The sequence below is a fragment of the Daucus carota genome, chromosome 7, assembly GCF_001625215.2.
Source record: "Daucus carota subsp. sativus chromosome 7, DH1 v3.0, whole genome shotgun sequence".
NCBI lineage: Eukaryota > Viridiplantae > Streptophyta > Magnoliopsida > Apiales > Apiaceae > Daucus > Daucus carota.
In genome coordinates this window covers 11,850,433-11,875,098 of record NC_030387.2, presented here as the reverse complement: position 1 = coordinate 11,875,098, position 24,666 = coordinate 11,850,433, and the positions used below count along the sequence as shown (strand labels likewise).

The following is a 24,666-nucleotide window of genomic DNA, read 5'->3' as shown; positions in this document are numbered from 1 at the left end:
TTTTTCATATTTTTTTCTTAATCTCCGCGAAAGTCAAACAAGCTAATATAAAATGGGACGAGGGAGCATATATTTTTGGCAAAGGCATAGGTTGATTTAACATTTCTGCGTGTGTTTCATTCAGGGAGACAAGTTTAGTCCTGTTTTAAAAAAGTTACAAAATCAGCACAAATCTTACAGCATCTCCAATGTCAGGTGCCAACCAAAATTGCTAAACATGCTTATTCATCAAAAATATCAATATTTTATTTTCTCTTTCTTTTAAGTTACTTTTGGCACCCCTCTTATCAATATTCACTCCAATGGTTGGCAATTAAAGTTGTCAAAAATACTATAATTTTGTTTATCTAAAATTAAATAGGATATTATAGGCTTTTATGACAATAAATGAATTTTTCCCATTTTGGGAGGGTGCCAAAGGGTGCCAAAAATTGGCAACTTTGCTTGGCACCCCTATCACTCCAATGGATAGCCAAAAAGATTGTTATGCCATGTCATGCCACATGGCATTTTGGCACCTCCATTGGAGATGCTCTTATAAATCAGCATTTTTATCTTTGTATATTCAGTTTAAAGCAGAATGTAATGTTATCTCCGTCGTCTTCGATCTCTGATAAATTTGAAATGGATTCTTATTTGTTTCAAATTTCGTCTAGCAGATTTCATATCTTGATCGAATTCATAAGATATAAGATAAGGAACAGAGACAGGATGAGAATTCAGGAAAAATCGGGATGTGAAGACACTATAATACCGGGCTTGTCATAATCTCTGTAATTCACAAATTATAATTCACATATTTCTTCCGATAATTGAAATAATCACCAAAATCTTGTTCCGTAAAGTACAGAGATCGGACCCGGACGGGGAGGACCCTGATTCGATGAAGCTAATCAAACCAGTATCTTTAACCGCCCACAACATGTGGGGTAAAACCAACATTATTACTCGTACGTTTCGACCTAGCTACCTAGTACTTATATGTTGTTTTGTACCTCTGCATGTTTATTTAATTCTATTCCATTTCAATGTTCTTGTATTGATTCAGATATCTAGGTCCCAAATTAAAAGGGATAAAGATATACTTGGGGTATGGAAAAATTATCAATTTAATTACTAAAAAAACTATCAAACTTATGTGATTTTTTCATTTTAACCATAAAACTATTTTTGTTGCAGAATAATGCAACCAAGTAATACAAAATCTATTTTACATAACCCAATTTTAATGAATCTGTAATCATGATTAATTCATAGTTGACATGAATGTCATATGCAGCACAAGACATCAATTTTTTATTTTTATTTTAAAATTTTACATAATTTATTATACAAACATTAAAATTTAGCTATATTTACATTTTCTTTTTGTGTCTAAAATTTCAAATGATAAATTTTTATATGGGAAAAATAATAAAATAATTTATGAAACCAAATCTTTCAGAAGCCTTAAAAATGCGTGTCAAACTCTCGTCCTTCAAAGTAAACTATTTAGAGCACATACGGAGTACTACAAATAAGATATAGACACATATTAGAACACCAAAATATTGCAAACTACTGCTATATTTTAATAATGCTAAAAAGAATAATATAATGTTAATAATCAAATCCGAATCTAATTTTAGTGACAAAAAAAATCCGAACCTAACATCAGTGACAAAAAAAATCATAGTTTAGTGCTAAGTTTCTAAATACAGAATAAGTTGGGTGACGAAAAATCTATTTTTTTCTTAAATAAAATTATCAATTCGATATAAATCAGTATAAATCACATGATAATAATCGATAGACAATACCTGATGGACGGTATTTTCAAAAAATCACAGTCGAACATAAGTTTTAGTACGCTCTGTGTTTGTGTAGATTGTGAATTAGGATTTTGACCCTTAATAAAATAGTAAAAGTATTAATAAAACTCATGATCAAATAATTTAATTAATAACTTGATAATATATATGCAATCATCTTAATTTTAACTTAATCATAATTATGAACGAGTGAGATTGGGTTTTGAAAATAAAGTTTTTAAAAGTTATTTGCATTATCTTATAACAAATATACTATCATGATTAAATTGTAAAAAGCACAATAGTTATATAGTTTTTTTTGATAATTAAGTCTATCATTATCTATTTTACCCGTTATGACGGAGACTATAAGATGATTATCATTTTATCAATACCCAAGATGTTTCGTTCGTCCCAAATTACTTGTCCGCAAGCTAGATAGCTCTCTCATTTACAGAGACTCTCTTCAATGGAAAGAGTGAAGGGTATTACTCTCAGCTAGAAGATGCATACATAAAAGCAGTCAGACACAGTTGTGCAACGTTCTTTAAGTTTCTCTTTATCATTTATTCTGCACTTCCTTCGGTCTCTGCTTTAATATTTTTATCAAACTTCTCGTACTCTTACTCGGCCATTAAAGAGGTGTTTGGTCTTTTTAAAACATCTATTCTGTCAGAATATTTTTATTTTCTGTAAAGTGAAGAAGAGTAGATGAAGAACTAAAATGTATAGACAAGAGTATCACCCCTTTTTATAGTTGCAGTAAATAAGAACAAGTACTTTGCGTTTTAAACTCAAGTAAATATAGGTTTTTCTCCAAACATTATTTAACAACAGTGATGAAGAAAACAATTTGCCGTGCCGACAAATTGTGGCAAGGAAAGTGACAAGAGATATATAAACATGGTTATGAATGTTTGGTTCGACGTCTACCTTGTTGTCGTTTCGTAAGTTTTTATGAAATGGGTCCTTGATAAATATAATACTACAAGCTGCCTACGAAGATTTGAAGTTTGATCTATGCCGAAGATATGATTTACCAGTTACCACAATCTATTGGAAGGAAATAAATTCACCAAGAAAATTAGAAATATCGAGGTGACTATTAGAATCCAGAATATTTAAATATTTGTTATTTCTATAATATATTGGAAGAATACCTGGAGCGAAACTCCAGCTAAATTGAAAAATTCAGTGATTTTCTTTTAAAAAGTTTGGCCTTATTTTGGCTTTGAAAATCGGTAGATACTTTTTTGTTGAGTCTCGGCTGATCCTATATAATCAATAAAAATATTATTATCATAACTTTGAGCCTCTTTTACCGGATAAATATGCTGCATAGGTAGCTAAAGAATATTTGGTATTTGAAGTTGCAGTTGCAGAAGTACTTGTGCAGGGCCAGTAAATGCTGAAGTAGCTAGAGTCTTCTGGAGACATCCCAACAAGCTGCTTCCACATAACATCAGTGGTACAATCAATGGGCCTGTTTGTTAACGAGGAGTAAGCTCCTACTTCTGGCTTCTACTTTTCTTGACCTGTTTGTATAAAGAAGGAGAAGTACTTTTAAAAAGCTGAGAATTCTAACTTCTCTCTCACAGCTTCTTCTTTTTTCCAAACACTTTATTAACTTATTTACTTCTCTCTTCTGCTTCACTTCTTTAGTTTATGCAAGAAGTCACTTCTTTTAAGTTTGCCCAAACGGCCCCAATATCTACCATCAAAATTTGGTTACTATCTTTTTTATGAAGCTAGAAGGTGAAAATTTGAAGAAATTTCTATGTGAAAATTTCTATCTTCAATTATTATCCTAACTTTTCCGAATCCTGATTCCGTCACCATCAAAGAGTACGTAAGATGTCTTATCAATACTTAAACCTTCCATCTGCATGCAAAGAAGTTAGTGAGTGTGTCTCAGGGTTGTTAATGCAGGCATCATCTCTACTACTCAGTGCAACAACTTGTTGTAAAGTTTGTTAGCCCAATTGTCCCATCTGCAAATAGAGATGGATAGATCCCATACTCTACACTCACATGATCTTGCCCTCGTTATCCTCCACCGCCAACATTATGAATGATCCCCGAACCCCCTCTTCAGTCTTCTCCCTAATGTTTTATTAAATACTCGGTACACAAGGACGGAGCCAGGAGAGCTAACCCCGAAACCCGGCTACTTATTATTTTTTTAGTTTATGATAATGATTTGTTCTTAAAATTCAGTATATTCTCCCGGCTAATTTCAAATAATCAATAAATAAATTATTGCTTGGATTTCAGAGTAATTTCAATTTTTGATTCCGCCTAGTCGTGTATGCATTCGAATTACATGTTACTAACATGAAAGCAGATGTAACAATCAGAATAGACAGAAGGCCCACATGCACATGCATATTGCAAAAGAGATTCATGCTTAATTCATCCTTTCAATTTCACGTCACCTTCTCCATTTTCCCCAGCTTCCCACTTTATTTTGTCTTTCTTCCCCTTTAACTTAACAAACTCACATGCTCCCACCACATACATCAAATTTATATCGTATGGTTTGATACGTATTAGTGGATCACGAAGCATGTCGATACACAGGCAGTTACAACAACAAAAAACCAGTGGTTTTCGACATCTCTTTGCATAGCTATCTGATTGATGTACTGTATTTCTATTTTGGGTCTAAGAAAATTTAAGAGTAATATCTTACGCTTATAGGATACTCATGTTACTGTAATAAGATTACTAAAAATTCATATAAGTAATAAATTAACTGAAATTACAATGTTAAGAGGGGGGGTGACAAAAATGTGATCTGAGGACATAGTCACAATATAACTGCACTATAAGAAATTAATGTTTGCAAACATTAATTTATAAATGCGTTTATTTTGAATCACTCGGCCCATCTTCATGAGAATGACAATGGACAATGTGATGCGAACTATTTACAAATATTACTTACAGCTGGCCACTGCTAAAGGTTGCTCTGCTGCTACAGTTTCTAGTTCCTCATTCTTGTTACTAGAAGGATCTGGAAATTTCTTTAGCACCTGTAGCGATAAAAAGGCAAAGATTAGTGATCTGCAAGCCAAATGATTTACAGTATATTACAAGATATAATGTTTTCTAGTTTAGTATAACAGTTGTTTATTACCTCGTACATGTACCAGGAAGCAAAAGCGTCTGTTGCAGCATATTCGAGTTGGGCCTTGGATAAAGAAGCAACCTCCCAGTTTCCCAATCTGACACGGGTGGGCTTTGGAAGCTATATGTAAGAAACTGCAGTTAGAGATTTTCTAAAGGAGCTAAACGTAGGAAAAAAGCAGTATACAACTCCATCAAATACCCCTTAAAAATAAACCATGAAGCTTTTAGAAATCATGTCAATTTAAAAGATGCTAATAAATTAGAGTTTAGCAAGGCTGTCCTATGAACCAAAATGGACCAAAAGGATAATCCAGCCAGGCATTTTAATCACGTTAGCGTAGAATTATAAGAAACACAATTACACCAACAGGTTCAATGATATCTTACTGAAACTGTTATACAACCTATCAATTCACCACATAAGATTTTGATCCATGTGCACATTAGCGTCAGTGATAAAGCTGACTCCACACAAAAGCCACTATATTTGAGAGATATTTCCACTTATATTATATGTCAACATGTCTCAAGACTGAATCACCAATTCTTACCAATACTCAGAGCTTATGCCTCTGATTCAATTGTACCTTATAGATTCCGAATAGTTGCAATATGGTATGGCAAATTTCCAGAAGTACAACTAAACAATTTAGAAATGCTAGGATCCTGAAGTAGTTTTGATCCTAATTAAGTTTCCAGGATTAAATTGCACAAGAAATAAGGAACTCTAATGACAGAATATCTGAAATTCAATAAAAACCAACCTTTTTGCAAATAAGCGTTTCTGTTAGAGATCCTAAACTCCACCTCTTTGGCTTGCCCCCGAGCTTCTGGTTGGCTAGACTTGACAAATCTTGCAGAGCTTCTACAGATACATTATGATCTTTGTATACCTTATTAGCATCACCTCCAACGTTAACACCAACCTGTTGAGGTTTTCAGTGGTATGAAAGACTCTCACAAGCATTGGTATAATCGAAAAACATTTACATACCCCTATCAAGAAAATCTAGATGTTTGATTTCAAAGGTTATATAATCTATACCATCTAACCTTAATACAAGAAGGATCCTCAAGAAGAGATTTCAAACTCAAGGGAATTCCAGAATGGATAATATGCATTACATGACAATGATTTGCATCTCCACATATCTGCATAACTGCGGCCTTTCCTGGAAGAACACCTGCAAATTTTAGCCTTCCTTTGTTAGATCATCCCTAAAAGAATATAGGAATTATGTTTTTTAAAACTGGAAAATTGATGAAGCAAAAGTACAAGAGGTTTCATATTCTCTGAGATTGTTCTGCTCAACTTTATTCTGATAAAAGTTCTAACATGTGACTGATCATGTAGAACAAAAGTCAACTCAAGCAGATAAAAATAAAATCAGACATCGGAAACATGTTGCAGAAGCTCTAACTGTAATACTAAAATGGTCTTAATCCACATCGCACACTGCACGGCATTAGACTAGCTTCCAAAGAGGATTTTGTAAGTGTACAAACCATTTTAGCCAGAGAAGGCCAAAGGGAACATAGCAAGTAAAAACCTTATCATACAAACAGTTAAAAAAATATAAACTTGATTGAATAAAAATCCAAGATTTGAATGACTGATGAGAAATCAATTCTGATATTCTAAAGATGCCATTTGACACTAGATACTCACAGGCCAATATAAGACGACGTGTTCTATCATTATAGTAAGCCCCAAGACTCCGACGATAATTCAATTATTGATTTATTTCTAAATCATTCACTAAAGAAGCATGTAAACAGAATAGCAAAAAAAGATTAAAATATACATATCAAGGACAAAGACTTGTAATGACGATAGCATGAACAGATATCAACATAAACTAAAAAGATTGTCATATTAGTCTGGTTCATAAACAAACCTCTTCTAAATGTGGGTCTCCACTCTATGTCAAACCCTAGAACAGTGTGACCTGCTTCTCTCTTCTTAGCTTGAACAAATTTAAGAAGCTCCTTTGAAGCCCTATCCACCTCGGAAGCAGTTCTGCTATACACGATTGTGCCCTGAAACCTTACTTCTGGGTATATTACCGTTGCTTTGTCTGATACAGGCAGCGCATTAAGTGTGATAATGTATTGTTATTAATAACAACAAACTATAGCATAACAATACTCATGCAATATTAAGAAACAACTCAGCAGAACTACTCATGTGAAGTGCATATGGTTATACAAACACGACCATCGATCCTATATTCCTATCAAACATTAAAGTATTGAAACGTTCTTAAACACCCAATGCATATGAAATATATATTATAGGAGTTCTCTCTCACTTCAGGGCTGCTTCAGTTATTCACTTATTTTTTAAATAAAAAACATTTTTCCTTTCTAAATCTATCAATGCAGAATTGTCCAACTCTTGTGAAACATTTAAGACTTAAACGACTGCTTAATGTACCATCTTTTTATATATATTTGACATAAACTTGATGGAAGAGCAGTTTATAACACCACGAGAAGGGGAAAACATGCTTAAGTAGTCCTAAGGCTACCCACTTGAGTACAAACTAGCCTCTAAAGCTTCTGGCTTACAAAGTTCGGAATTTAACTGACATGCAGGATTATTAATGAAGAGCTTCTACACATGCTTTTTATCAACATCCTTTGTTCTTAATGTGGTTTACAAAATTCAATCAGCTACCCCAAGCACATGACTAATGGAAGTTACTCTATCTTCTATAGACAGACATCAATTCTTTATTCATAATAGAAATATGAGAACTTCTTTAAAGTAAAGAGGGATGCTTGTTCAGAGTTGTTTAGCAAACATTACAAAGGCAAGTTTTTGAGATACAAGATAGCATAGAGCAGGCATTTTATGTGAGACTGAAATGTAGAGTGTATCTAAAGTATGGCTGTTACGCATTTTGTGTACCTCAAATATCTATTCAACATTTTGTGTATTTAAACTATGTAAATGGGTGCAATCTGTGTACAGGAGCCAACTTCTGTTAGTTCCGTTAGTAATAAAACGTAAAGCACATAGGCTTTCTCGTCTTTACAGGTTGCCTTTTGGACATCAACATATACAATTTTTTTGGAAATCACTCAGCAGGAAGCCTATTAGTTCTTACCTGGGACCGTACTGATAGAATTCACATAAATGTCTCCAGCTAACCATACACCACTACATCCAACAGACTCGATGACTTGAAGGAAGATAAACGAAATCTGGCCACATAACGAGCACAAACCACCATCTGGCACTCCATTGCATGCATGCAAACCCACTCATACGCCTCCTGAGCCAAGGCAGAGAAAAATCCTCCATCCTGCAGCACCTAACCATCATAATCTGCAACCTCCCATTACCAGTAGATTTGGATTGAAGGGAGCACTCCACTAACACCCCACCTATTAAGCTCATCCCTCACCCTAGCTAGACGAGTTTACCATCCTCAGACCCATTAGTTTCTTACGGACATTATCACTAATATTTGTAATTAACTGCCAACCTTACTTCCGTTTGCACTGAAATAATCTCCTATTTCTCTCTTGCCAAATATGAAATATCTCAACTGCCAGCTAGCTTATTAACAAGGCAATGCAGAGATTTCCCCCTCCAGTACTGGGCAGCAGATTTTCTAATAAACTCCATCCAATTGCCACCTCAAAAACAGCTAAATAGCTAAAGCGCTGGAGGAGTTGGCATATATGCACCACCTCAAAAACAGCTAAAGCAACATTGGGGTCTTCACTTTTTTTAATGCTCTCGATGAATTGTACCAAGTACGGAGGAGTTTCAGTTTCTCGTGTCAGAGATTTTAGGCATCTATAACACTTTTTTTGTTATAATTTTCACCATGACAATAGTAGGTTGAAGCATCTTATACAGCCTTCTACACCAGCTAGTACTAAGAGCATAATCGTGCTGATATTTGTCACTCTCCTTTAAGTTACTGAATCCAGTCCAGGACATCCAGCCACTATCTTTGGCTGTTATGAAGCTTTGCAGAATGGTATATAAGTAGATTAGAAAATGAGGCAACAAACTTATGACAAATAATGATGACATTGGTTTCTTAGGAAACCCGACCACATGAAGAATGGTTGACTGGATATTGTAACTACAATTTTGGATGATGATCTGATACAGATACTGTACCATTATATAAATTTCTGTGTATATGAGCATAATGACCCAGAAGATGTAACTTGGCCTAGTATTTATACATAGAGCATACAAGAAGTGTGCAGCAAGATATACCACGAAAGAATGCTGAAAATTCCAAAGAAAGACGAGAAGAAAGCAACAATAACATACAACATCATCATTTGAACGCATCTGGACCATTTATAATTAAATATTCTTCTATCTGTAGCTTTGCTGTATCAAAGACAGCTCTTCTCTTGTCAGACGGCACATGATTCATATTTAGGATGCCATGAGCAGAGAAAGACCCATTGATATTTAGAGCCCGGTGTTCAAGAAGTTCAAAAAATTGTTTACAGCCAGCCTTCCAATATATTGTACTTCGGAAAAAAACCATCACCTATGAATTCTACAGAAAAATGTAATGCATTTTCCTTTCCATAAAGTCCTTTTTTCTTTTCTTTACCTGAATCAATATATTCTTTATCTCTAGTGTCCTCTATAAGTTCAGTAATTTCATAATCAGGCATTCCCATCAATCACTTAGTGAAGGCCTTTGAGTGTGAACTTTCAAATTCTGAGTTTTTTTTAGAGTTTCTTGTGGTTCATCAGGGGACATTACGCCTTCATATGCACGTATATCTTGTTTCATTATGTGTTCTCCAAAATCAAGGCTTTCAGAATCCTTATCACTATTAAAAGTAGTCCTTCTCAATCCTTCACTAACATTCAATACGTCACCACAAACAACAGCAGAGTCCATATAGTAAAGCTGGCTTTGTAGGATGAGCATCTCAGATTTCATCTACTCTACTTGCAAGTTTTGCTGGCGTTTCTTTTCTTCATTTTCAGGAATATGGTGTAGTTGTGCAGTAGGTGATTAATGGAGGAAAAAAAGGGAGGGAAAGAACATTGTACTACTCTCTTGTAGACAAGCACCTAACGTCTGTTAAAGGAGTTTAACAGCAGCACACACATTGCACCATTTACTCTAGTTTAGGTACTTATTTTTCTTAATTGATTGTTAAGGTACACATTATGAACAAGAGGCATAGTTTAGGCACACATGTTGCAGTTTATTATTTATGTGATCAATGCATTTAGTTGTTGCCAGAGACATGTTCGAGACACGTTTTCTATAGTTTAATCATAGTGGATTAAAATCAAATTATGCAATGAGATCATTCAAGCAAGAAACTTTAACGAGATTTCCTCAAGTTGTTAAAAACAACAAATCTTGCAACGATCACCATGAGTTCATAGCATTCAAATTGTATCGACAAATTCAAACGGAGGGAGGGTGTCCTTTGAATAGAGCATTGCTTCTGTTAGTCATATACTACAGAACTCGGTGTCCTTAATTTTTAACAACATAATCACACATTACCATACAGTCATTCAACTAAACACACATTAAAGAAACATATACTCAAGAAAAATCCCTCCTTTATTCATTCTTGCCTCGAGAATAATAATGTCAAGAAATCAAAATATTCAATACATATTAGAATAAAATTATTAGAAAATGAGAAGCAAGTCCAATCAATACCTATCCCCCATTTCTACTGTAATCTAACAATTTCAAATTGAACAATTTTGAAAAAATAACATTAATAAAAAAGAAGTCTTTTAGTTTGTTACCTTGTTGAGAGGGCAAATCAAGATTCTTGAGCCATTTCAACCTGCTAGATGACCTTAAATTGTTTTCTTTTAATGGGGTTTTTCGAATGGATTCTTTAACTGACTCCGGCAATCTCCGGCGAGTTTTGGGCCGAGGGTCGGAGGGGGAGTCGCCGGAAACGAGTTTTTTAACAGAAGAAGTGGAGGATGAAGATGAAACAGCTTCAAAAGCAGCATCAATGGCTTTTAGCTCTTCATCTGTAAAGGGTTGGTCTAAATCTGAGAGTAATGAAGTGGGTGGTTGTTGATTTTCCATTTCAAAATGAAGAATTGAAGATGAGATGTAGAAACTAAAAAGTGTGTGTATTCCGGCGGGTTTAATGATTTGAGAGATTTAAATTTTGGAGGTTTTCAAGATTTTTTTTCTTTATAAAAAGCACGTTTTTTCTGGTAAGATTAATTCTAAATTTAGTAGTGATTTGTTACCTAACTTTACATTTTTTTTTGGAACACCTAACTTTAAATTTTAAAAAATAATAGTGATCAAAATGAATCTCAATATTTAGGCATTAATTTTTGGGAACTTAGCAACAGAGCCGATTTTTATTATATTATTTGCAGAACTACTACCTGCCCATAAAGATTGCAAATATACGGTTCTTCTTTAACTTTAACCAGAAAGTTTGCATACTTACAAGGCTTCACATCTACATCTTCTCTCTTGCATTTTTCTTTCTTTTTCATCAAGATCAGCTTTCTTCCACTCTCCTCTCTCTTCTTTCGCCTCGCATCTCTCTCATCGACATGATGATCGACACTTAGTTCTCTCGATCGCGAAGCAAATCATGTTCCTAGATTCAAGATCAGAGCAGTTTTGTTCGATTTGAGGTAAAGATTGGTGACAACACCAACAAGATTGATCGTAAAAGAATTGATCTATGGGATATAAGAAGTATAGTGTGGGTGCAGCTTGGCACCGATGGAGCAGTGGTGGGTGTGTAAAGCTTTTATTTAGGTGTGTACAATTAGGGATAATGATTGTTTTGATTTGATTTTGTGGTTGTTTTTGTTAAAAATTAGGAATAATGATTGTTTTGAATTGATTTTGTGGTTGCTTTTGTTATATTAATATAGGCCTTGCAGGGGCACTAAATTTGCAACCAAGTGCAACTTATTTTGCAATTAAATATAATTCTTAGTAGATTTTTTCAAAATTGCATTTGTCGTTGCATATAAGGTTGCTAGGAGTTGCAGATGCAACCACCGTTTTTTTGCAATTTTTTTCGAAAGATAGTATTTTTGCAATTTGTTTAAAAAAAATAATAGTATTTTTGCAATAATTCTTTTGAATATGAGTATATATGAAAAAAAAAAACCTTAACTTTTCCGCTTCTACATGTACATAAAATGCCTCTTGATTAGGGTATTTGTCACTCAGTTTGTGACATCAAGAGGATTCGCTTTAAGCGAACTCAAACTCTGGAATCTGTATCATAATATTGCACCCCTTGATGGATAATCTCATTCCTAGTGACAAGTGATTAGATTTATAGCGTACAACTTCATGCAATATGTTCTGAATCAAGCATCAGCAACTTAAGTTCGTTCGTGATATCAATCATCCTTGTGAAGAGGGAGCTCCAATAGAGAAAAGGCCTCCAGTGGCGTTTTTTTAGTATTAAATGTCCCAGTTGTCACTCTAATTAAAAATGGCTCTCGTTGTCACTCTATAACACTACTTAAACTTATATTTTCTTTTTCCATCATAAACGGCACACAGAGCCGCGTTTCCAGGTTTAATATTTTAAGAAAAAAGTAAAACGTAACATGAAGTTACGTTTAATGATCTAAGTTTTATTCATGGTCTTGCTTATTTCCATATAAAAAGAAATTCACACTCACGGGCCAACGTCATAACAAATATTAATGCTGCCTTCGTCCCGCCTGATTGTTTACGTACACTGTTTGCACGTATTTTGAGACTATTGTAAAGTATAGTTTTATAACGTTTTTTTAATTTTTTTCTTTCTTTGAATAAAAGTTTAAACGTCAAAATTTTTTTTAGGAATTATTTTAGAAATATATATATTATGTAAGCATACTTAATAAGAGCCTCAAAATGCGTTAGGGTTTAGGATTGAGGTTTAAGGGCCTTTAGGCCCTAAACGCTCGAGCCTAAACCCTAATTAATTCGAGGTTTTAGGGCCGTGAGGCCCTAAAACCAAGCAATTGGAATAAAAATATTGATTTTGAAAACAGATATTAATATTAGTTAACATCTAAGGGTTCATACATGGGGTTTAGAAAGATTCTTTTATAACTGTAAATTAATTAACCGAACATTAGGGTTTAGGATGGAGGGTTTAGGGACTTTAGTCCCTAAACGCTCGAGCCTAAACCCTAATTAACTCGAGGCTTTAGGGCTGTGAGGCCCTAAAGCCGAGGAACCTGAATAAAAAAATTCATTTCAAAAACTGATATTAATAATAGTTAACATCTTAGGGTTCATACATGGGGTTTAGAAAGATTCGTTTATAACTGTAAATTAATTGACCGAATATTAGGGTTTAGGATGGAGGGTTTAGGGCCTTTAGGCGCTAAACGCTCGAGCCTAAACTCTAATTAACACGAGGCTTTAGGGCCGTGAGGCCCTAATGCCGAAGATCCACAATAAAAATATAAAACCGGAATAAAATTATAAAACGGCATTTTAAGTTATGTTTTAAAATTTTAAATTATTAAAAAATATATAAAACATATTAAGAACGTTACACGAAAGCACGTTTTAATTTTGATAAACACACCAACACGTGACCCGAAGTCACGTTTTGCTATATAACACTTATTGATGTGAAGTTTTGCTTTTTTCCATTTTAAAATAATAACCATATAACGTGACCTGAACTCACGTTTTAGTAAAAACCCTAAACACTGGTTCAAAACGCGTTTTGGCGTGACACCCGGGGTCATTTTGCTGGATCGTGACTTTAAGGTCCATATTGTTAGTCATTGTGACTAACAAGGCCAACACCCGTGGCAATCACCCATATCAACATGTAAAAAATTCTGTCGAGTCTCAAAATTTAGTTTTTCTAATTGTTTATCTTCAACATTATGTAAACTGAATTTTTTAACTTGGGTTTTAGATGACTCAATGCCGTGAACAATGTCAACGGCTCATAGGTCACAAGTCACAACCATTTAATATATTTGCTGAAGGCCTGCCTGCTTATTAGCAATTTACTACACCAGTATTTTCAGCAATTCTGCGACCTCAAAATGAGAGCAACAATTTTAGATATGATGCGATTTCAAAAGTTTATGTACATAAAATACTTCTTCAATATCACCACTAGAAGAGCCAAGCTCGTGCAACGTTAATGACCTAAAATGCTATACTATCAATATTGCATCTACCACAGTACCAAGCCAACACCCTGTAGGTTAAACCATAGACCTTATTAACATTTTTGGATTTGAAAACTAAATGAACGTAGACATGATGATCCTAATCTTTGTACTTCATGTCTGCAACCGAGAATCCAGGCATGTCAAAAGAGGATGCAAACTTCTCAACATCAGTTTTGAGTTGCTCAATCTCCTTGTTGTTATCGAGACCTTTGTTGAAGTCCTTCAACAGTTTCCCATGCTCCTTCTGGATTTTCAAAGTAACGGTGACAGCCCGGTGGAGGAACTCTGCAATCTGCTCAAAATCCTTTTCAAGCAGACCCCTTGAAGTCATAGCAGGAGTACCTGTAAATTTTTTTTGTAAAGTAGAAAACCTTTTAGGGACTCGTGTTCAAGAAAAAGAGTGGTAATTAATGATGAAATCTGTATTCAAAATCGGAAAACAGGTCCTGGTGGACATGATTTTCTAATTTGAATGTCAAATTTGCATTGTCTAGCTTATCTCTCATTACTTGAAGGATTTTAGAAAAACAATTCTTGTAAGAAAAAAATTAGATGCATTCTTAGTTACCAACTCGAACCCCTCCAGGGGATAACGCACTATTGTCGCCAAAAACAGCATTCTTGTTTAGAGTGATGCTGCACAAATCACAAAGCTTCTCCACCTTATTGCCTGCAAAATTCAACAACAGATAAAACATTTCCAATATTAACAAAAGTGTTACCATCCTTTAAATATTTAAAGCCAATCATCATACCAGTCAAACCAAGAGGGCGAAGATCCCAAAGAACAAGGTGATTTTCAGTACCACCAGTGACGATAGTGTAGTCTTTGCTCATCAGGTATTTTCCAACAGCAACAGCATTAGCCCTAACCTGTTTAGCATACGCCTTGAAAGCAGGGGATGCAGCCTGTTTTAGGCCTACGGCTAAGGCACCAATCTGGTGATTGTGAGGACCGCCCTGAAGGGAGGGGAAAACAGCAAAGTTGATCCTGTCTTCAAAATCATAAACTGCACCTTCAGGCTGCCCTTTCTTTGCGGGTTTAGGTCCCTTCCTGTAGAAGATCATACCAGACCTAGGACCCCTCAAACTCTTGTGAGTCGTGGTTGTGACTATGTCACAATACTCGAAAGGATCTGCAGCTTCCTACATCCAGAATATTACAATAATTACTCCCATGAGTTGACAAAAATTTTTTAAAGTGTTTTTAATAATCAGTGAAATATAAAATGGAACATTGCATTTGTTGCCAACACATGTATAGATAACAAACAATAGTCATATACTTTATACTTCACATAATCAAGCAAATCGGTGGTTCCTCAACAAGTGCAATCAAAATTATCTTACAATCTGAGCCATAAGGAGGCATGTGTTTCCTATTCAGAATAGGCGAGATAAACTTATCCATGTAGGCAAGTAAGACCAACGATAGGTATACAAAGCTAGCTTTATATACCATCAACCAAACCTATATGTCCATTCCCCTAACTGAATTTAATCAAGTTGAAAAAAGGCGACACTGGCGCAAGAAATGATAAAATACAAGATCTTCCACAAAATGTTCTGCATTCTAGAGGTTGCATAATGCAATGATGCATTATGATAAATGTCTTCTCAAGAACACACACATATTGACACATACATGAAAAATGTCTTAATATAAATGCATATAATGATATAGGCATCTGGCATCCGAATCGACACATCTAGCAATGCTCTAAACCTGATTAACTAGTACAAAATATTATTAACATATATCCTACAATTAAAAATGTTCCAATACATCTACAATTATACCTGAGCAGCAACAAGGCCACTGATGTGAGCCATATCACAAAGCAAAAGTGCACCACATTTATCAGCAACCTCCCTAAACCTCTTATAATCCCAATCTCTCGGATATGAACTTCCACCACAAATCAACATCTTAGGCCTAAAATCCAAAGCCTTCTCCTCCAGCTTATCATAATCAATATATCCTGTTTTCGGATCAACCTTATAAGGCAAACTCTCAAAATAAATCGAAGTAGCCGATATCTTTTTCCCATTAGAAGTATAATACCCATGTGTCAAATGTCCACCTGATGGCAAGTCAAGTCCCATGATCCGATCATGCGGGTTCAACAATGCAGTATAGGCAGCAAAATTAGCTGGACTCCCTGAATAAGGCTGCACATTAACTCCCCATTTCGCAGAATCAAGGCGATAGGCTTGCAGTGCACGTGAACGACAAAGATTTTCGATTTGATCAATAAATTCATTTCCACCGTAGTACCTATTTCCTGGCATGCCCTCAGAGTATTTATTCGTCAAAGCACTGCCTAGAGCTTCAATGACAGCAAATGAGGTGAAATTTTCAGAGGCAATGAGCTCGATGCCACGACATTGTCGACGTTTTTCTTTTTCGATAAGGTCATGCATTTCGGGATCGATGGTGATAAGGGGTGTGTTGCCCCATGCATTAACAGGATCCATGCTGATATGAGAATATGGTCACTTGACGATAATGTGCATGAAATATTAAGATTCGAAAGAGAATATAAATAAGGCGGATGTGTGTTTGTGTTTAACTTACTAATTATGATTTTAATGGAGGGTTTTGTTTGTTTCTTGTTTTTTTAATGGTAGATAGATTAGGTGATCGTTGGTGGTTGTCAAGATTTTGATTAGTGAAAATAAAAGGATAATACCACAATCCAGGTCGTTGGATTAACAAGCTAGTATTTGCATAATTGTGCTCCCATGATACCGTGCAGTCTCTTTATCTCCTTCTATCTCTCTCATCCATTACTTTCAAATGTCATATGTGATAATCTATATATTATAAAAGCTAATTAACATCCAAATTAGAGAAAGAGATATCCTCTTTCACTCTCTCTCAAAACCCTAGCCTCCATCACAGATTTTTGAAGGGGCTTCCATCGATTTCTACCGGTGGAAAGCCCCGATTTCTTCTTTTTTTCTACTTTCTTGTTTTGAAATCTTATTTTTCATTCAATAAGTTCCCAATTTATTTGGGTTTTGTTAGTCTCTCCATCTTGTGAGAGTTGGTTTGTTTTGTTTTGGTGTGTTTTGATGTTTTTCATGACCGAGGTTATAGATCGGCATGATTTTCATGGGTTTGATTCAGGTTTGAAGGTTATTATGGGATCGCATCTATGGTCGATTGTTCAGAACATTCAGGTGAAAACCAATCAGATGGAAACAAATGTATATATTCAAATCATCTTCAAATCGCTTAGTTGCCTCTTCAAGAAGGAAGGATTCAACAGCGATATTCTTCAGCGTCTGTCCAGTTTCGATTGTGTTTGTAGATGCCGTATGGCTTTTGATTAATGAATTGATTCTTTTTTATCAAAAAAAAAAAAAAAACAGGTATTTTTAGCCATTCTTTTTAGCAGTTATCATTATTAAATATTAAAGTCTCATCAATTTACTCACATTAATTTATTACATCTCATATTATTTTTATTTTTCCTAACATGTGTGTATCACAGATCGGATAGGACGGATATTAGGGATGACATGAGGACAAACCATACAAATCATTGCATGATAGCATCCAACATTCAAGGAGGGGCAAATTTTATTTAAAAATGTAAATAGTAGTTTTAAATAATCAAAGAATAACTTTTTTTTTTTTGAAATCAATCAAAGAATAACTTAGAATTAATAAAAAAATTAAAATTACTATAAAAAAATTCAAAGACATTATTAAAAAACTAGAAAGTAATATAAAAAAATAGAGAATAATTTTAAATTAAATAGATAAAGATAGAAAATGTTGGTATTAGAAATTTTAAATAAGAGAAAAATATTAATAATAATATCAAAACATGAGAAGTTATAACATATCAGCATGTGTGCGTCTAATTTCCAAGTAGAGTGAAGAAAATCTTCTCCAAATCTACTTCTTCTATATATTATGAGTAAATTACATATTGTGTATACGAAACTTGGAAAAAATGTAATATGTGTACCTATTGTTTCAATAATAAAAAATGAGTAACTCACATTTACATTCTTGTACAACATGTGTACTTCCGCTAATTTGACGTTTAGTGGATGATCCCATAATTAATAGACGACAAATTATTCATGTATGCAGGCATATATATATATCAGTGTTAGCATATTTATTCTAATAATTAATATTTGATAATATTAGCTAGGTAGTTAAAATATTAAATTTATAATCTAATATTTTTCTAAAATATTAAAAAAAATATGACTATAAATTTAAAGGTCAGCTAATTGAATATAAATGGAGTATTTTTTTTTAAATAGACAATGATTCAGTCTATGTTATCATTAATTTTATTTTCAATTTCTATTTTACTAACTAGTATACCGCAATATGATGACTAATCTTATTCATATCTTTTTAAGTATATTTAAATTGAAACATTCAAAATTTGTTCATTCTCAACTACTATGGTAATAAAAAATTTCATAAAAGTTTATTTAAACAAATGATTAATTATTATACTCTTTTCTATAATATGATTATTGATTACAATAAATATTAAAATTGTTATTTTTAAAATTTTCATTTTGTAGTTTCTCATTCTTTGTATAAAAATTGTATTTTTGGTATTTTTAAATAAAAATATTACTACATCTAAATTAGACGAGTTCGCTAACCTTGAACAACGATTTAAGAGCCATTGACCGCATAGCTATGTAATTTATTTATAAACACTTTTTCTTGTAAATAAAAGTTAAAGTATGAAATTTTTATTTATAAAATTAAAAAAAGTATGAAAAGAAGTGGTCAATATACTTTAACTAGCTCATATCATTTGGGATGAAGTTACACAACTATCTTAAAATTAAATGAGCTATTATTTAATTTCATATCAAATTAAATGAGCTAGTTAATTTGGAATATGTAATTTAAAATGAATTGACCACCTATTTTGGTGATATATTGATTTCTATTTTTATTTTATAAATTAAAATTTCATAATTAAACTTTTGTTTACAAGAAAAAAATGTTAAAAAAATAAAATTATGTAACTATGCGGTTAATGGACTTTAAATCATGTGCCCAAAATCAACAAACTCGTCTAATTTGGAAGTCATACTTTTATTTAAAAATTTATAAAGAATGAGAAAGTACAAAGTGAAAATTTTAAAGTCACAGTTTAAAATTTTATCTTGATCAATAATCATATTATATTGGAAAGAGTATAAAAATATATTATGGTTTTCAAATAATTTTATCATTATAATAGTTAAGATAGTCAAATTTTGAATGTTCAGTTTCATAATCAAATTATTACTTTTAAATTTTATTCATAAAAAATAAGTTTAATATTTTAACTATCTAAAATATTATCAAATATTAATTATTTAAATAAATGTGCTAAATGTCTTTTTAGTTTTTATTGGTATATATGTGATATGTCTGCGTACGTGAACAACATGTGGTGTAGTAATTTTGGGTTAACCCACTTAACATCAACTCAACGGAAGTACACATGTTGTACAAGAATGTAAAAGTGAGGTACACATTTTGTATCATTGAAACAACAGATACACATATTGCATTTTGTCCAAATTTCATATACACAATATGTAATTTACTCATATATTATATGCCAACAAGGGGCAAAAAGAGCTAAGAAAATGTGAGTGAAACCACTAATATACCCTAAATATAATATTATTACAAAAGTGCCCCGCGGGGAAAAGAATCGGCGCAGAGTCGAGACGATCAAAGCCACGTAACTTGATTTCACTGCTAATTCAAATCAATTAGAGACAAGCGGTGATATGTTATTCTACCAAATTGGAGAGCTCGACACTCAATTAACGATTTGAGTATAAAGAGGGAGTTTGAGATGGTGAAGGGCCAAAATAGGTGTTCAAGATTTATCAATTTCTTATTATAGTTGATGAATGTATCTTCGGCAGTGATGAGGTTCGGTTAATATTGATTTTGCCCTCTCATATTAGTTCTAATCTATTCTATTCTATTTTTCTTTCCGCGTATTATGATTTATGTCTTCTATTATGTATCACTACTAGCCTAAAACCCGTGCAAAGCACGGGCGTCTTTGTTTATTAAAAAATATTTAGTGTTATTACATTATTTAGATATAATATTTAGTAATTACAAATTTATTAGTCATATAAAATTATGCATATGTTTATGATTTGGATTTGTTTGATTGAAGTTCATGTCCAGAAATATTTTGTTAGAAAGTTACTCTCTCTGTCCCATTTAATTGTATACGTTTCTTTTTAATTGTTCGACACGCATTTCAATGCTCTTATAAAATATAGTTCCATTACTTATTTTTCAGATTTTCTTTTTCTGAATAAAAATAGAACATCCAAACTTTAATTCAGAAAAAGAAAATTTTAAAAATAAATTACACAACTATACTTTACAGGAGCATTAAAGTCCGTGCCGCGTTCCCGTCCCCCAATGTATACAATTCAGGGGGACGGAGGGAGTAATATTTATTTAAAAGCAAAGATAATGATCAGTAAACCAAATGAGCGGGGTGTTGGTCATATATCATGCGCGAAGAATTGTAATTTTTTATGCTCCAGCTTTTGTCAAGATACAACTTCCATATGTTAAATTCGCATACATTTGCTCCAAGTAAGAGGTAAATTTAATAGTATCACATTAGAACTGGATATTTATTCCACAAATATCTACTCAATGTTTTTGTCGCCAACAGGATTCTGACCAACACCGTCTACGTAAAAAGTAATCATAATTTATCTTTCAGTGAATATTTCAGTTCACAAACATGATATGTGACAAGTAATGAAAGCAATGAAAGGATATTAGAAATATCTGAGCATGTAGGTCAATTTGCACACACCTCATATGATTGTCTTCCTTGCATGTGCTTCGACAGGTGTTTTGAATCACCAATTTCGACAGTAGGACCTGCAGAAGGTGTCCTTGAGTGCTTTAAAATGCAGAATCTTACATAAGTCATATATAATTGTTGAGACTGTTATAGTAATTTATTGAGTAATGTAATGAAGGATATTAGTCTGAAATATGAATAATGAGAAGAGAATGGTTATATAAATTTATAGGCTGCAACAGGGATGTCAGAAATGGTGCATGCCTGGCATTCACTGGCCTGATTTTCCAAATGATTGTACTGAATGTACATGTGTGAGCATCTGGAAGGATAGCAATAATTGGAATGGGTATCTAGAAGAGACACACCAACATTCATAAGCAAGATTATAGGATAACCTTTAGCCCTCATATCAGCCGAAAATTAGTGAATAACTCATTATATATCAAAGTCATATAAAAGTCGACAATATAAAATTATGTCACATATCAAAGTGAATAACCGTACTAATACAATTGTTGCCAATGATAATAATCTGAACGGTTTGGCTAGTGTGTGCCCATGGGCACATGCTAAGCGCGGAAATTTTTGTATTTGGGAGATTTTGATTGGTGTGGTTGGTGTATTTGCAGGGGGGTCCACCATTATCATGAGATAGGAACCAATCAAAATGATCCAAGCACAAAATTTTCCGCGCTTAGCATGTGCCCATGGGCACACCATAGAAAAACCGTAATCTGAAATATCAAAATCACTTGCATTATAACTTATAAGTCTTATATATAAATAAATTGATAATAATTTTATAATAGATCTAGATAGAAGCCAATGGATTGTGTAAGATAAGCTGAAAGGCATCCCATAAGTAGTGCAACTTTACAATGAAGACATGTAAATTCATCCATCTGATCTGGGTGTACGGGGTATCCATCCGGTATATAATGATTGGCCTCATTTGAAAATTGAGCATTGTAGATGGGGTATCCACTTAACTTGTCGAATATTGTATCTGGATATATGTGTCCGCCGTCTTTTTCAGAGCTAGTATCATGCTATTAATTTTTGGCCTTGTCGTTGGCGTAGTGATAATTTGGGCTATAGCAGTTACTGCGTCACTCCTTTTTTGTTTTGGGAAGAAATATATGTCCATCATATTTTTGAATAGAGAGGAGAGCATGTGACCTCTGGTAGATAGATCTCGGATAATCTTGTATGATATATCCAAGATATCATAATAAACATGATTTCTCAGGACTACACTTTTACATACCCAGCAGAATTCCGCGTCGTGATTGCCTAGGCATTGTGCCATTGTCATGAAGTATGTAAACATGCTTTCATCAGGTCTGTTTATAACGTGCCCCATTTAATAATTCATGAATGGGAATATGTTCCAGTAAAGCTCTTACTGTTGTGTCATTCTGATCTTTTATCCAAAAAATCAGGAAATTGAAGAAGTGTTTAAACCTTTCACTTGATGTCTTCATGAGTATAAGGGCAACAGTTCTTATAGGGATATCATGTATGGAGTCATTGGCTGAATATTGAATATAGTTCCAATTCTTGCATGTAGCACGCAAACAAACTCTTTCATGATAGTTTAGTCTCTTTATTACTAGCCTCAATAAATCTGCTGGGAGATGGTTCCATTACCTGAAATCAGTTTTGAAAGATGACTTCGGTGTATGTTTTGTGGGTTTGGTGTTTGCAGCATGAGACCTTATTGTTGCAAAAGATTTTTTACGATGCAGACCATAATCTCCACTTGGCTATAGTCATAGTGGAAAGTTTTTTTGAGAGAATTTTAAAATTAATTTCAATTAATTGAATGCATAAATATAAAGAGGATTGTACAGAGGTCTAATCTTAATAGGAGATATTTGCAAAGCATTTGGATTTGAAGCATATGTTGTCATGGTATCTTCAGATAATCCTAAAATTTCATAATCTTCTGTTCTTGAGTGTTTCATGTTTAGGTGGTTGTTTTGTCTTGCACGTATAAGGACAGGTGATATGAATATATGTGCCTTGTTTGGAGAGGATGTATTCCTAAATCTGCATGCTTGTTAAATTTGCTAGACAAACTGAATCAAAATTGTGGAGTTAGAAAGTTAGTAGGAGTAGAATTTTTATCGTTGTGCACCACATGATTCATAGTAAGTTAGGAGTTTTGAAAGTTAATCTTGTTTTATTAATCATAAAATAATTTATAAACATACTTATATGTTTTAAAACTTTAAAATATATAATTTTAGATAGATTCACGATTTATATATTAATACTTTAAAAATGAATTTATAACTGTAAATGTTTTTGAATAATTCCAGTGAAGCATAAGGGATGTGGTTAAGTGTGGATATTATTTGCTCGAACTTACATTAGTTTTATGAATTCTGTTAGTACATGATTTTTTAATCCATTTTGTTTCTTTTTAGTCGATTAGTTGATTCGATATGCCATGAAGATTGACCTATGAAAATAGATGTTCCTGCTACATGCATTGGTACTTTTCTCTCAGAATCAGAAGGTACCCAGAGAGGTTCATAACTTAAATATGATTTGATTATTATAAGAGAGTAAGGAACTATAGAATAATGATTAAATATAAGTTTCACATAGCATTAAGTTAATTTATAGAAACATCCAGGTAAAATTTATATTTAATATGAAATTGTTAATGACGATAAAACTTAAATAAAAACTTAGAGATGTGGCCAAGTAAACATAATGTGAGCATAATATTGAAGATAGGAGACAATGACAATCAATCCGAGAACATCCTGACATTATATGATAGCAAATGTATTAAAATAAACACTCACGCAAATGAAATAATGTCAGGGTACAGTAAACCAGAGAAATGAAAACCATATGCCAAACTGTGATTTTCTTAAACAGGCCAAATACATATTAGGACAATGAATGATAGATCTTTGTCTGGTTTTACAACTGGTACTGAGTTGCTTACGACCAAGTGTAATCCTGGTTTTGAAGTCCATTGCAGTCCAGAAAAACAAGGTGACTACAGGGGATGTTTTGAGAAATTTAACTAGTATTAGACTCTGAACCTAAGATGTGCTAGGCCCCTGGGGCTTGCTTGAGCATTAACCATAAACAAAATTAATTTGCATGTCAACTCACATGTGCAATCAATATTCATGATGGAGCTATAATATAAAATTTAACGTGAAAATAGCGAATAAACCCTTATATATCAAAGTCATATGTGAGTTGACAATATGAAATTGTTCCAGATTTGTAATGTGAATAACTCTACTAATGGTACGCTTAATAATAATAATAATAATAATAATAATAATAATAATAATAATAATAATAATAATAATAATAATAATAATAATAATAATAATAATAATGGCGGATTTTTAAACTCTAGCTGTATTTTCAAAAAAGGCCAGATTAACTCTTAGAACGTCTAAAGTTCTTGTTTCCAGACTTTCCCTTCATACGAGTATTTGCTGGTAGAATCTGATCTCCATTCTTTGAATCCTTTGGAGCATCATGATCTTGTTCGACTTCTGAGAAGCTATTTGATGTAATTTCTGGATCATGTAGAATTTGGTATGAATTCTTATCTTAGTCTTGTGTTTTTATCTTGTTCTGCAGGTGACGTTTGGACGGTTCTTTGGTTTCAGGGACCAAGTTATGCTCTGGCTTATCTTCACCAGAATCAATTCTGGAAATGGTAGTTGGTTTTGTCATTTCCACTTCTTCTATCTCC

General features: G+C 33.3%; 2 protein-coding genes across 3 annotated transcripts; both read right to left on the bottom strand.

Annotated features, from left to right (window-relative positions):
• Positions 1 to 4,500: 4,500 nt before the first annotated feature.
• Positions 4,501 to 11,100, bottom strand: LOC108193898 (3'-5' exonuclease). Of its 2 annotated transcripts, XM_017360745.2 has the most exons (6): positions 10,696 to 11,096; positions 6,821 to 7,000; positions 5,976 to 6,106; positions 5,687 to 5,848; positions 4,930 to 5,040; positions 4,501 to 4,825 (listed from the first exon to the last, which is right to left on the bottom strand). In XM_017360745.2, the coding sequence occupies exons 1-6, from the start codon at positions 10,988 to 10,990 to the stop codon at positions 4,730 to 4,732; spliced, it is 975 nt and encodes a 324-aa protein (XP_017216234.1). In that variant the 5' UTR covers positions 10,991 to 11,096; the 3' UTR covers positions 4,501 to 4,729. The 2 variants fall into 2 exon arrangements, with proteins under 2 accessions (XP_017216234.1, XP_063938399.1); XM_064082329.1 differs by lacking the exon at positions 6,821 to 7,000 and having other exon boundaries at positions 10,696 to 11,100.
• A 2,831-nt stretch (positions 11,101 to 13,931) lies between these two features.
• LOC135146744 (serine hydroxymethyltransferase 4-like) lies at positions 13,932 to 16,642 on the bottom strand. The gene is made up of 4 exons (XM_064081790.1): positions 15,886 to 16,642; positions 14,841 to 15,231; positions 14,654 to 14,755; positions 13,932 to 14,427 (listed from the first exon to the last, which is right to left on the bottom strand). The coding sequence occupies exons 1-4, from the start codon at positions 16,561 to 16,563 to the stop codon at positions 14,183 to 14,185; spliced, it is 1,416 nt and encodes a 471-aa protein (XP_063937860.1). The 5' UTR covers positions 16,564 to 16,642; the 3' UTR covers positions 13,932 to 14,182.
• Positions 16,643 to 24,666: the final 8,024 nt, after the last annotated feature.